The 14,938-nt window shown below is 46.2% G+C and overlaps 1 protein-coding gene and 1 non-coding gene across 11 annotated transcripts in view; both read right to left on the reverse strand.

The window, feature by feature from the left end:
* Nucleotides 1-14,938, reverse strand: part of SCAP (SREBF chaperone) — a 101,104-nt gene that overhangs the window by 58,455 nt on the left and 27,711 nt on the right. For all 10 annotated transcript variants that reach the window (XR_012902157.1, XM_075923017.1, XM_075923015.1 and 7 more), the window contains one exon: nucleotides 11,568-11,794. Coding sequence is in view for 9 of the 10 variants with exons in the window: in XM_075923017.1 (XP_075779132.1) it covers nucleotides 11,568-11,689 (122 nt within the window). In the remaining variant the exon portion in view is untranslated. The remainder of the gene's footprint in view (nucleotides 1-11,567; nucleotides 11,795-14,938) is intronic.
* LOC112546547 (U1 spliceosomal RNA) lies at nucleotides 5,518-5,680 on the reverse strand. Its single transcript, XR_003090265.2, has one exon. It is a non-coding gene; the product is annotated as a U1 spliceosomal RNA (small nuclear RNA).

Here is a 14,938-nt window from a genome sequence, read left to right on the forward strand (position 1 = left end):
ATATATAATGTTTTTTGTTTATACTGGTGGGTGCACATCCACATTCTACCTCAATATTGGTGTTGCACATAAGCTTCAACCTGTCCAAAAGAAAATTAAACCTGCACAAGGATAGAAAAAGTTAGAGGGAACAGTGCTCTAGATACTTGTGTTATGGGAATGAGTAAATTTCTTTATTCACTTTCTCCCCCTCACCAGTCATGATTTAACAGACCAGTATCATATTCCCCCTCAAACACCTCTTTTCCAAGTAGAAAAGCGCCAGTATCTCCCCTCATACGGGAGCCATTCATACCCTTAATCATTTTTGTTGCCCTTTTCTGAACTTTTTCCATTGCAAAGATATCTTTTTTAAAATGGGGCAACCACATCTGCATGCAATATTCCATGGATTTGTATAGAGTCTGTTTTATTATCCATCCCTTTTTCTTAACGATTCCCAGGATTGTTTGCTTGGACTGCCACTGCATATTGAGTGAATGTTTTCAAAGACCTATCCACAATGACGCCAAGACTTCTCCCCATCATTTTACACAAATAGTTAGGGTTATATTTTCCAACATGCCTTACTTTGCATTTATCAACATTGAATTTCATCTGCCATTTTATTGCCTAGTCACTTAGTTTTGTGAGATCCTTTTGAAGCTCTTTCACAGTCCGCTTTGGTCTACACTATCCTGAGCAGTTTAGTATCATCTGCAAATTTTGCCACCTCACAGTTTACCCCTTTCGTCAGACCATGGCGCAGGGAACCCCTCCCCAGAGAGCAGTGTGAAACGCAGCCAATTTCACAACCAACCACCATTAGCAACCCTCAGCCTCAGAGTCGCAGACTGTGGTCCGCCTGAGAGAGACCTGCAATTTCAGCTGAGGGCCTCCACCTAACTGAGCAATTTGTTTCGTAGACAGGTGACCTCTGGGCTGATTCAGCTCAACAGGTTTCTCTGCTTCTCCCCACCAATAAATTCCACAAAGTCCTCACTGCTGTAGATTACCCACCCACAGGTAGTAAAACACTGAAACTGGAGATGTAAAATCCCATTTAATAGGTTCGCCAGTTAACCCGTCACATCCCTAGTTGAACATAAAATGCAGCAACAAGAGGCTCCAAATAACGCAAGCAAGTACTATTCATCTCCAGCTACAGCGATCTTCCGATAAGAGTACAGTAGCTTTTTGCCACTGATTCATCATAGGTCCCAAGAGTAGACTGAAGGCTTTCTTCTCGTAGTGATCCCATTACCTCTGGGTAGAAGGGCCCTCCTAGTACACAGGCTATGGTAGAGCTAGAGGACATATTATAGTACAGCAAATACAGATGGTCTGATCTGGCTCAAGAGAAACAGGCACAGAAGTTAGGTGTCCATGTTTGCATTACCCAGTGTGACTTCACACAGGAACACTGCCGAGGAAAGGAAAGGTGTTGCTTTTCCAGGTGTTTAAGAGTGCACCCCCCTCTTACAGGACATTCAGAGCAAGTTAAAACAGAGGTAATTCCTAAGATCTCAGGCTGTCCTCCAATACCACTCCCATCTTTCTGTGACCTGACTTTTTGCCAGTGGCAGGGGAGAGATGAATTTGTAACACTGTCTAAAGATTTCATAGCATTCCATATGCTTGCATGCTGCACGTTACCGGACGGGCATTAAAAAGCTGTGATTAAACCCTTAAGACTTCACCACTGTCACAACCTGAGTATTACAGCCTTCTGGAGCTCAGAGAGGTGGCTTGGACGGGACTCATAAGGGCTTGTGCTTTTGGAACGGTGCCATCTAATTATAGCTTTTGGAGTTTAGCTTCATCTTGCTTCTTCGCTGGAGATATATCCAAATCCTCAGGTGCCTAAATCTCATTGATTTCAGTGTGAGTTAGACATCCCAAAATACCTTGCAGAATCTGCACCCTTGTTACTTTTCCTACACCAAAGTGTAGAGAACAGTGTTGTTTTCTACCTTATAGCAAGACCAGCCTGATTTGATTTTCTGTTGGGGGTAGGGAAGAAAAAAACCTCACCCTAAAAAGGGAGGACAAATATAAGTGAAACATTAACAATCTCCCAAAACGTTATTGAACATTTTAGCACCCTGAAGTTTGGATCCTTTGTTTTATGGTCAATGGTTGCAGATATTAAGTGGAAAGAGTAGATGGTCCCTTGATGGACCAAGGGGAGATTTTACAGGATCAGGGGAATGGCATGGAAGAAACAACTCTACAGTTCTGTACACACAGGTTTGCCAAAAGTGATGACACAGCCACAGTAGGACTGTAACCAAGGTAACAAAGAGACTCCCCCCCCCCCCCCCCCCACACACCATGCAATCCTCTTTACCTTTCCACTAATTTGCCCCACATCAAAATATACATCAGTGTCTCAAGTTTCTTCCCAATCCCATTGGTAGGTCATGAATATGAAAGAGTTAGGTGCAGCACCATGAATCCTATGCCCTCTAGCCACATACTGAAAGCTTTCATTGTGGTCTCTAACAGCACATAGTAATTAGATGACCTGTCTCTCTCTTCCTCGGGGTTATGTAAGCTCATTGTTAGTTGTAGGCAGGAATACAAAATTTTGCTGGAAGCTGTCCATGGGTTAGGTCCCTTCGGTCTCTCCATTGCTCTACAGTTGCTAATTCACAACTTCGATCATACCAAGCACATGTGAGTGTTTCGCTGATTTTCTTCGTATCTTTAAAGATTTTACACTGAAGACCCTGTCATGTGTTCTGACAAGGTCATCAGATGGGACTGGTGTTAGATTTCAGTCTTGTTCAGAAAGCCAGTGCTGCAATACAAAATCCCCCAACCTGGCCTACCCACACAGCTCTTAGCTGACCTGAACTGTCCCCTCTAGGAGTTAGGCAAGTCCAAGCTCCAGACCCATTCCCTCTTTGGCCTTTGCAGAGACTGCAAATATTTGTATTACCATAAAACCTAGAAACTAAGGATGTTAATTTGCATTTAATTAGCTAATCAACTACTCCATTAGTTAGGGGGGAAACTGCAGAGCCTCAGCAGGGTTAGCTCCTGAGGCTGGGAGCTAACCCTGCTGCAGCTCTGCCTTTTAAATGTAATAAGAGCCACCCAGCTCTTACTACATTTAAAAAGCAGAGACACGCGGGAGACTGGGTGCAAGCTGGGACTCAGACATCCTGGCTTGCCACCAGGCCGTCACTAAGCCTCTGCCTCACACCCTAACCCTTCCCGCCCCTCCCCCCGGAGATGGTGTTGGGGGGAAACCAACTTTTAAGCTGGCTCCCGCTCCCCCTAGTGGGGGAGAAGTATCAGGTAGTCAATTACTCGACTAGTCACTTACATCCCTACTAGAACCCCTAGTCCTAGAACAGGACCTGAGTGCACTAGGTGCTGTATAAACAGAACAAAAAGAGAGAAGCCAGAACCCCAAACAGCTTACCATCAAAATCTAATAAGAGAAATAGATAGGAGAAGTATAAGGAAACAATGACAGCAGTGACCACCGTGACAAGCTCTGGTCTAAGCGTACCAGCAACCACCGACTGTCAGTTTTCTATAGGCATCAGAGCAAAGGAGAGCTATGTGGAGGGTTCTGAAGGAGGAGAATGCAGTAGTTTTGCAAATGTTTAAGAAGGGTTCCCAGGTGTGAGGGGCACCACAGGAGAAGGTGCATGTTAGAAAATCAGGAGTAAGGTAGGTAACTCTCGTGGTACAGTCCACTGGGAATAGAGCGAAGGCCCAGTTATTTCTCCACAACAGGGCAGAGAACTTTTAGAGGGTAACCACTTTTGGTTACTACAAACCTGTTCAGATTTCACCAGCAGCATGCAGATGACAGGGTCTATATTCCATCACCACCCCACGCAGAACACCATCTTTCCCACACCATGCCCTGCAGCAGTTTGTGGGCAGACTTCCATTCTTAAACCAAACAGCATGGGCTCCTCTCTGCACCAACCCAACCTGGATCATCCACTTCAGGGCTGTCTGTTCATTATCTGCTTAGACTAAGTGCTGCTAGGCAGGCACTTGGCTCTCTTGCCTAAATACGTTTATACATATTTCATAGTAACCGATAGCCCTAGTGACAGCGGTCCAAACACAGCTCTGCTGGAAAGGGAAGGTTCATTTCAGAGAGCAAGGCTAAGCTCATATTTCTGGTGAACACAGGTTACACAATGGAGCAGGAGAAAGGGCTCTCACCAAAGCTATATGCACACTGCGGAGCCTCTACCAGCATTGCTGGGTCTACAGCCCGAGTAGATGCAGTGTATGCCAACAAAAGGAGGTTTTCTGCCACTGTCAGGACACCCCTTCCCCAACCGATGTTAGCTGTGCCAAAACAAGCATAGCTGCGTCTCATCAGGTTTGCAGGCACAGCTATGTTGCTAGGTGCTGGGGTGTTGCCACACCCCTGACTGACTCAGCCCTGCCACTGTACATTTTAACTGCAGAGTTAAGTGGTGCCTCCCCGTGGGGTGGGGGGATGACACAAGCTAAAGAGGGTGACATGTGACTGCCCCACATACCTCTTCTGTCCAATGACCACTCCCACCCTGCACCCAGCCCAGTGCCTGCAGAGGGCTCCTCTCTCCTTGCACCTCCCCTTGTATGTTTCTCTACTCTCCCTGGAAGTTGTCTGGGAGCCAGACAGCCGCTTATGCCCATGAGTCTGATATGTACCTGAAAACCCCAAAGGGAGGGAGGGCAGGAAGAGAGATGGATTCCCTGCATCATCCCCTCACCACTTCCAGCTTAGAACCAGCACTGCTTCCCAGCCAGGCTGTCAGGCAGAAGTGACTCCATCCTGCTCCCCACCCAGCCAGCAGGGAGAGAAGGAAAGAGCCCCTTTCCCTCCCTGCACCCAGTAGGCCAATCGGGTGGGGGAGCACTTAACCCTCCCCATGCCCTCCAATGATCACTTCTGCCTGAAATACTGCCTGGGGAAGCTGACAACGTGAGAACAGGCACCTTCAGCTATGGTGGCCCCTTTCCAATATCCGCTGCAGATGGAGAGGTGTTCCGATATGCTGTGGGGGCCCACTAAAATATCAAGACAGGTTCCTGCTGCACTGACATGGCCTGGAGTACCAGGAGAACTCTGTGCCTCTGCAGGTGCTGATGCTGACAGGGAACATGAAAGAAAGAAAAGCACAGACACACCTAGAGAACAAGGCAGGCTCCAAGGCTTGGAGCGAAGGCAGACACTAGATGCATTGCTGCTCTCTTTTTTCCGACACACCAAAGCAAGCAACAACATGCGTGGACACAGCTATAGCATTCAAATTCTGGGACAGACGTAGTCTCAAAAGCATCAAAATCACTGGTGGCAAAGCACAAGAGACAGGCACCAAAGCCCAGAGCCAGGTGACAGGGCAAAAGTGCCTCAGTTCCAATATTGGCTTTGGTGGACACAACATCTTCAAAGTGATGCAGAAGAGACAGAGCAGCAACTGACAGTGATGCAACTATGGGCAGTTCTTCTGGCAACTGACTGGAAGGCTCCAAAGGCTGCAGTTTGTTTGTTTGTCCCACCCCCCTCCCCGAGGGAAAGCATAAACACAGTCCCCCACTACCACAAATTATGCAGTCGAGTTTCCCACATTTGGGGAAATCACAGGGGTCAGCACACCTGCAGTGCAATGGAAGAGTCTCACCCTGGAAAAACCACCTTCACGATTATGGTATCTCCCCTGCCAGGAAGTGGCACACAACAGTCAGTAGCGACCCTGGCTCCTGCTTCCCCCCGCTACAGCTGTCCTTAGGGAGTTCTAGGAGTCTTATACTCGGGGACTGACGCCCAGAAGACAATGGGATCGTAAAGGAAAAGGGCACAATAAAATGCAACCAGATAATGGGTAGGCAAGTGAATTGCTGGGATGGCTAAGAATTTGCTCACCCTATTATCTATTTATTATCCCGTCTCTTCCATCCCACCTGTGAGAGCTTCTCTCCCCCCACCATCTGCTGCGCCTTCTCTTTAGGATGTGAAATGTTTGGGAGCAGAGATTATTGTTTATCATCATGTACCTGCATAGCAGATAGTACAATGGGATGAATGACGACAACGACAACAAGAACAAACCATTACAGCGAGTCAGACGCAGAGCAGAGAACGGAATGCAGGAATGGCTCCTCTTCTAATGCTTAGTGCACTAGACCACATTACCCCCCACCTATCTAGATGACACATCTAAAACTATATGCAGATATATATAGCTGGATAATTGTCTAGGCAGATTATAGCTGTGCAATTATCTAAACTGAATAGTCATCCATTCAACTCAACATACCCATAGGTATTCACATTTTAAACATGTAACTGTAACAATCTCTGCATCTGCTCCTGCCTTGCCTATAGGTACCTTGCTGTGCATTCAGAAACTGCCTTGGAGAATGGATATCAGCAACTATCCCTTTGGGTTATACTTACACTAAGTTAGTTTGAGACAAAGAAAGGAAAAGAGGGCAAAGTGGAGGAATGAGCGTTAGAACCCGGATTCTCTTCCCAGCCCTGCCACAGACTCAACGGTTGAGGGATGGCTGCAACTTGCATCACTTTCCCCAACCTTAGAGACAATACTTCCCTAGATCACAGAGGCATTGTAAGGATTAAAGGCTATGAGATTAGATGAAAGTGGAACACTCCAGTTCTGTGGATATCACCCTGGTCAAGGCTGCTCAATCACAGGCTTCAAAGAAGATCTAACAAGCTAAGTGTTAGGATTCAGCGTTCTTATGGGTTCGGCTAATACAGCAACCACTCTGGTGGCCCCAAAAATAAGTGTGCATTATGGGAGCAAAAATTTTCATATTTTTATCTCCATGCTATCAGTTGGGTTTATTTTGGAAACACCAGGGGAGTCCCATTCTGCAGCATATTTGCTTCTAGTTTCATCAGTCAATCCCCCAGGAGACTGCAGTCACTGTGGGCATTGGGAACACAAAGTAGCTTAGCTCCAAGAGTTCAAAACAGCTGACTTCAGATTAGCAGTTGGGTAAAATACATAAGTTTCCCAACTTTCTCATCTAGCTAGATCTGTTACAATGGGTCTTAACCTTGCTTCGAGGTCCATGAAGACAGAACCTGACCTATCAATCAAGTCAGAGTAGAAACAGCCACAACCTACGAAACCTCAGCCAGTTCAGGATACTTCCAAAAAACTTCCTCATAGAGGAAGTTTAGTCTATTCCTTTAAGTTTAGTTTTTCCTTTAAAGTTTAGTCTATGTGCGAGGTGGGTTTGACTTGCAGAATTTACCACTAGTCTGAAAATGTCCTTTCTTCAAGTTAAGAAATTCTGTTATTCTTTGCAGGGAAAGTCTCCAGTTCCATTATGCTGGCATGTCCAATAGCAAATGTCTCACCAGGGAGGGAATCAATGGATGAATTAGAAGATTAAAAGCTGCATCTAACTATATACCAGTTACTGGGTGAGCATAGTAGGCTGAGCTCTCCTCCACAGCAAGGAGGTGGAAGCATACATGTTTAATATGTAATATTTAGCAAGGCATGGAAACATGTTTTCATGATTAGGTGGTAGGGATGTAAGCGAATAGTCGACTATCTGATAAGCAAATGCTTATTGAACAGTCGACTAGTGACTCAACTAGTCGCTTTCTCCCTTCCCTGTTGCCTCTATCAGAGAAAGGCAGCAAGGAGAAGGAGGAGCAGGAGCAGCACCATCTCCATGAAGGTTGCAGGGGGGAAAATAGCAGTGCTTCTGCCTTTGAAATGTAGCAGGGGCTCTTGCTACATTGCAAAAGCAGAAGCGCAGCGGGAGCACAAGGCGAGCGGGGGACTCAAGCAGTCCCCCGCTGGCCCCGTGCTTCCTGTGGCGCTTCCGCCTTGAAATGTAGGAAGAGCTGGAAGGACTCTTGCTACATTTCAAAGGCAGAGGTGCCCATTTCAACTAATTAAATAGTCGATGCAAACTGCATCGACTATTCAATTACTTGATTACTGTAAAATCTCAAGTATAACGCACACCTATGTATAATGCGCACCTGCCTTTTAAACATCAGAATTCTTGAATAAACTAAACTCTTATGTATAATGCACATCCCCATTATACTCGCAATTTTACGGTGTATATATAGGAAGGAAGGGGTTCGTGCCTGCTGCGGGGTCCCCTGCCCAGCTGAGCTCTCGCGTGCTGAGCTCCCGCCTGCTACGGGGTCCCCCTGCCCAGCTGAGCTTGCGCCTCCCACAGAAGGCCCCCGGGCACAGCCTGAAGGAGCACTGGGCAGGCAGTGAGCCAGGGCACTGCAGCCTGGCAGCGCAGCTGGCTCCTGGGCTTGTCCAGGAGCCCCGCGCCATGCTGCAGCGGCCCCGCACCACGCTCCAGCAGGAAAGTTTTCTGTATGGAGGGAAGGAGGAGTTTAAAACTTTGAAAAAATAGCTCTTATGTATAATGCGCACCCTGGCTTTGACCCTAAAATAACAGGGGAAAAAGTGTGCATTATACTCAAGATTTTTACAGTAATCTAAATTTAACATCCTTACTAGGTGGCCGTCCTACAACTCTTTATATGTTTCATGTGGTCCTTCAGGGCAGGAGGCTTCCATGGCTCTGCATGAAAAACTGAGGAGAAAGATTTTTTTCAACCTTGGAAAGCTACTAAAAACAATTTGGCCATCTAATAACTGAAGTCTTGGTAGTTTCTTTTAATTTCTGATGGTGTTCTATCTAGACCAACAAAGCTACACAGTGATTGAATTAAGTACTGCATTCAATTTTTTTTAGTTTTCATACAGAATATCCTGCTCATTGTTGTTTGGTTATTAATATGTTTTATGTGTAAGCCAAAAGGGATGGAAGATGACAATTTCTTGTAGTCAGGCCTATCTGGGGAATAACGGCTGTGTTAGCTCTTAGCACAACTAGCTTTCATGAGATATGCAGGACTGCAACTTATAAAAAAAACCCAACCCCACACTACCTTGCTCATCTGATTGCAGCCAGGAGGAGAATAAAAGAAGATATACGATTTCGTTCCCAAGAGGGAGTTTTTCTTATGGGTGTAGAGTTAAGAAAGCACGTCTGGACGAGAGAACAATCCAAAGCCCATGTGCAGTCTTTTGTGAGCTGGCAATGCCCACCAACTGGATTTCAGTCTGACGTGTTAGGCCTAATATTACAACTTTACTGTAAGAACTTCAAAAGAACATGCTTTGCCTGAGTAGATGAGATCCTAGAAACTCCTGGACAATGTGGGGCCAGCCTAGCTCACTTGTGATAATGTTCTCCAGGACAGTTTAACAACAGAAATTCACTCATGATTTTACTCTCAGAAGAAAGCCCATGATCATGGCTGTAGACCAGGGGTCAGCAATGTATAGCACGCATGCCGTAAGTGGCACGCATGCCAATTCTGAGGGGCACACCACCCAGCGAGAGGGGCTGCATAGCTGGCAGCTGCCCCATGTGCTGTGGCTGGAGCCTGGCTGTAGTGAGGCTGTCCCTGCTGGGGTAGCCTCACCACAGCCCCAGTTTCTGCTCCGTAGCAGCCACATGGTCCAACCGGCAGGGCTGCATGGCCGGCAGCTGCTTCGGTGGCCGGGGCTGTGCCACATGATGGTGCGGGGCTGCTCCAGGGGCCGGGGCTGCCAGTATGTCTTGGCTAGCTAGGATTGAGTTACAGCTCTTCCAGCCTAGGTGCTCTGAGATTGAGCTAAGTGGTACTGTGAGAGAGGCCCATTCTTTCATTAACCTTGGATAAAACCGGCCGCATTTGTGCTCTTGAAGCTGGTTGCTGGAGAAAATTAATCCTCTCTCCAATTTGGACATACTGTGATCTTCTGGGTACCCTTAATACTTGAGCCTTTATTGCATGAGTTAGAAGCTACCCTTCGACAATGGGACATGGGAAGGGATGATGATGATGATGTAACGTTGACAGATGGAACCAAACCTGGGACCCGTGAAGTTTAGTGCATAAGCCTCTACTGCTTGACCTAAAAGCCAGCTGGCTTTCAGCGAAGGCTGCAGGGCAAACTCGTTCTCTCTCCCTGTAGGTGGTCTAAGTGTCACTCCACGGGACAGTGCACCACACTCAAAAGGTGTGTAGGTTACAATTGCTCCTGTAGGGTGAGGAAGTTAGGAAATTTCTGGAGTAATCTCAGAGGGAATCTCACTCACAGTAGCACCTTGGTGCAAGACAACATTGTTCTGATTTGAGACACAAAGCCCTCATAGATGTGACAAAGTAAATATCTTCAGGTCTTGTAGCCTCCAGTTTCTGAATCCCATCCCGATAGAAATATATTTCTGTAGAAGCTGATAACTGTGACTCTCATAATATCAAAGACATAGAATCATTCAGCTTTCAATGTTGACAAGCCCGTGTTACTCCACAATATAATCTTAGCTGTGTGATGGCTGCTCCATTGGCCTTTCCCAGACTCAGATGCGCAGGTAGTTTAACAATGGATATACAGGACCCCTGTTTACCCAAGGGTGCTGTTCAAAGCACAAGTTAGAGATACAGGTAGGCCAAAAGATGAAGCAGAATACTAGCAATGCCTACTGCATGTGTGCATGAGTACCTCTATGGGATACTCAGACATGTAGCTGGTTCTTTAGAGCAGCTGTCAACAGAGAAACAAATCCCTATTGGAAACTGCGGCTATGGTGGATTTTAGTCAATTATATTCATATAAGGCAAGATATCAGACATCTTCCTCTTCTTCCAGAGCATGGCTCAGTGCTATTAAGAGTTATTCTGCGTTGTCAAATGGAGAACCAGACCTATTACTACTGGATACATTAGTAACATCCATTAGGAGGCTTTTAAGTCTAGGGCCAGTATTCCCAAGCTTTGGGACATGGCCAAAAACAGATAAAGGACCCTTTCATTCCACACGCTTCAGCAGCTGTCCAATGCATTTTTGGAAATTTTTTTTAAACAAGGAACTACAGAAATAGTAATTAACAATCACTTCCTTGTAGTGTTACGCAGGACATAACAGAACAACTTCCACCCTTGAGTTAATGCTGATCATTTTAGGCAGTTATTTAAGAGCATAAGCTCTTCAAAGCAGAAGTTATTCATGTGTGTTTCCACAGTGCGTAGCACAACAGGGTCTCCAGTCCCAACTGGAATAGTCCCCAAGACCCCAGTCTAAAGAATAAAGGCATCTTACGAACCAGCCCAACATCCCAGATTACCCAGTAAAAGTGCATCTCGACTCCCCATCTGAGCCCCTATTTTCAGAGAATGAAGTAGTCAGGAGTTATAAGAAAAAAAACTGGGCAGATGAGCTAGGGTTGGGCTGGATATGGATAAGATGACTCAGTTCCAGGGACAGTGGTTTAGGCTGAATATTGTGTGGGTAGGAAGGTGGGGTAAACCATCATTTCCCCTTGCCCACCTCCTATTTCTGGTTCCAGAGTCTGCTTTTACACAGCAAGGTATTTTGTCTCAGGCTTCCCATTTTGCTCCTCACACGACAATGACTGGAAGCGCCTATGTTAAACCCAACACTTCAGGGACAGCACACACCATAGTGCTAACGGTCAGAGATAGAACCTCACAGACCAGGAGCATGGAATCGAGCAAAGACCTGTGCAGACAAGTATTCTGCAGCACTTACCAGCAGGCCAGGATGCAGAGGCCAGTGAAGAGGATGATGGGAATGGGGTAGGAAGCACACAGCAGCCCGTGGTTGTAGAATGCCCGCGATATTGTCTCGCGCAGCTTTTCAGTAAGGGTCATCCTCAGCTGTCGTCACCTAGCTGCCATCCCGGAACGTGTCATGGGGATTACTCAGGTCCACCATGCACAGCACTTCAGCAAAGGCACCATACGCAGGACAGGATGCTGGAAAGGGGAAAGAGAGAATGCATGAGAGAAGCAACAGGAGCATTTTCAGCCTGGCTTTGCAGCCACGCAGCTGCAATGTCTCCTCAGGAGCAAACTGGGAAAACATATGGCTCAGAAGCCCAAGACAAGAAGTTGTGCCATGTGAGCAGCCATCAGGCTCCTTGCCCATCAGGGGAGGATGAGAGCAGGCTGTGGGACAACACGTTCAACAAGCGAGCAGTAAGTCTAAGGGGCAGAGAGGGAACAGACCCAAGAGAGTTTAGATGCCTCAGGGGAAACGAGAGACAGGCCAAGCAGAGAAAAGAATAAAGTTACCAGTCAAAAGAGGGGGGCAGAGGGAGAGACGAGCTTCCAGTTAGGGGAGGAAGGTATACAGAAGAGTGAGTGGGAATGGAACTGGGGTACCTAACAGGGAGGGAGTAGGGGCTGGGCAGAGCAACAGAGCTTAGCTACCACTCCAAAGAGGAAGCAGAAGGGCCTAGGGACATGCCAGTGTGAGGAAGGGTAGGCGCTAGCTGTCAGCAAGAAAATCCTGTCTTAGAGGAAGGGAGAACCACAGAGAAGTACATCTGCTGAGCGTGCTTGAGGTTCAATCTCAGTGTGAACATCCTGGCGTTAATGATCCCATCATGGTGACGTGAGGGAAGAGCTTGGGTCTGAATTTTACAGCTACAGACAGTTTCAAGGCAGTTATTTTTGCTGGGAAAAGCGAGCAAGACTTGACTTTGCAACCACACCACAGCAGACAGTGTAGTAAAATAAAATACAGCTTGAGTGCTTTCCTTTGGCAAAAGACCTTTTACCTTGATTGCATGACAGGACCTAATGCTTGTTACCGCCTCACAAATGCAGATCTAGAATCTGCTCCAGGACCAGGCAGTTCAAACTTTTCTATAAAAGTCTACTAGTATACACAGACATTCAGGAGAGTTTAAAAAAATGGTTTGAAAGTGACAGTTTGAATCAGCATGGGACAATAATTAAGAAGAACTAGCAAATAGACAGGAGGCCGTGAAAGAGGCAGGAACACCTAGCAAACACACTCTAAATAAGGAAGACACTAGTTCCCACCTCACAGAGTGGGCGGAGGAGGGGTTCCCCAGGAGCTGGTGCTCGCACTTACCACCACCACCCCACTGCCACCTGTGACGCAGAGAGCCGGCTGCCCCACAGTGATGCTGCCTCTGATACAGGCAAACAGTTACACTTTCACATCCCTAGCAGGGAGGAGGGTTTTAGATTTATTAGGAACTTGCCACCTTTTGGGAAAGGGAGGAGCACATGCAAGAAGAATGGGCTCCACTTAAACCAAAATGGAGCCAGACTGCTGGCATATAAAATTAAACAGGTTGTAGAGGAGTTTTTAAACTAAGGGCTGGGAGAAAGCAGAGGAGCTCATGGTGCAGAGAAGACATTCCTTAGGGATGAATTTATTGAAGGGGGAACTCTATATCCCAATAAAGAAGATACCAAAGCAGTTGGTGAAGTACAGGTAGGAGGTAGCGAAGAAGTCAGATGTAAAGGAATACCTTTTAAATATAAACACATGAAACTGATTATTGACAAAACTGTACACGTGCTTATCTAAAAATATTGTAAGGCTAAATATTAAGATGGGTGAATTATTATAGTGCCTGGCATTAAATGAGGATATTGACATGATAGACATCAAGGAAACTTGGTGGAATGAGGATAAGTGCTATAATACTAGGGTACAGAATATACAGAAATGACAGTAGGTCATGCTGGTGGGGAGTGAGTGACATTATATATGAAAGAAAGCAGAAAGTCAAAACAATTCTAAAATGAAAACTCTGTCAGAGAATGTCTATGGATAGAAATACCATGCTTTAACAACACGAGTATAACCATAGGAGTATCCTACCAAGCCCCTGACCAGGACGGTGACACAGATTAAATTGCATGAAGACTATTTAAAAACATCATGACAGAGGCTCAAACTAAATGCTGGTTTTGATGTGAAGTATGCCAGATGCAAAAACTGTCACCATGGCTAAAAAAGCAGAGAAAAAATGGCATCCTTAAAAATTGGAAGTCAAATCTTGCTGAGGAAAATAGAAAGGAGCATATATTTTTACACTTAACTTGCCAGCGTTGGTGGGCAAAACACACTTCCTCAGATGAGGTGGAAGCTGCCAGCTCATCTGAGGAAGTGGGTTTTGTCCGTGAAAACTCATGATGCTATATATATTTGTACTAGTCTCTAAGGTGCCACAGGACAGCTTTTAAGAAGGCAAAGCAAGAAAAAATGTGAAGCACAAACTGAAGCATCAGTGTTGGAAATTTTGGAACAAACTGATAAATTAAGCAGTAATAAATCACCAGGACCAGATGGTATTCACAAAAGATTTCTGAAGAAAGTCAGCTATAAAATTATACAGCTTCTAACTACTGTATGTAACCTATCACTTAAATCAGCCTCTGTACTCTCACTAAAGGAGAGCTAAGATATAAGGCCTATTTTGAAAAAAGTCTCCAGAAGGCGAGCTTGCCAGTAACAAACCAGTACACCTAACTTTAGTATCAGATAAATTGGTAGAAACTATAATAAAGAACACAGATGAGATAAACACAATGTTGGGGAATAATCAATACAGATTTTGTGAAGGGAACTCATGCTTCACCAGTTTATTAGAATTCTCTGAAGGATTACACAAGCACATGGACACAGGAAATCCAGTGGATATAGCATAGCTGGACTTTCTGAAAGACTAAGAGAAGGTCCCTCACCAAAGGTTCTTAAACTTTAGGGGCCTTTCATGAATCAACTACAGGTTGAAACTCACTTAACCAGGATTCCTTGGTCCAGCACAAATGTTGCAGGACCAGAGTGTTCTGGTGGAGGGTCAGCAGGATGGATCCCTGTGGGGCTGTCCGGGCAGTGGGCTGTCCACAGCAAGCTGATGATGGTGGGGCGGCTAGGCACGTGGAAGCACAGCTACCCCCTGGATCCCAGAGCCCTGGGGCATGGCTGCCCCACGGGTCCCAGAGCAAACACCATTGATGGCCTTCTGGCCAGCAGGAGGTGGGGAGCCAATCGGGAGGCCAGTGGGCAGAGGTGCAGAAATGACCTCCCCCGGTCCAGCAAAATTCCTCATCCATGACCAGTCAGGTCCCGAG

Source organism: Pelodiscus sinensis, chromosome 2 (genome assembly GCF_049634645.1).
Source record: "Pelodiscus sinensis isolate JC-2024 chromosome 2, ASM4963464v1, whole genome shotgun sequence".
NCBI lineage: Eukaryota > Metazoa > Chordata > Testudines > Trionychidae > Pelodiscus > Pelodiscus sinensis.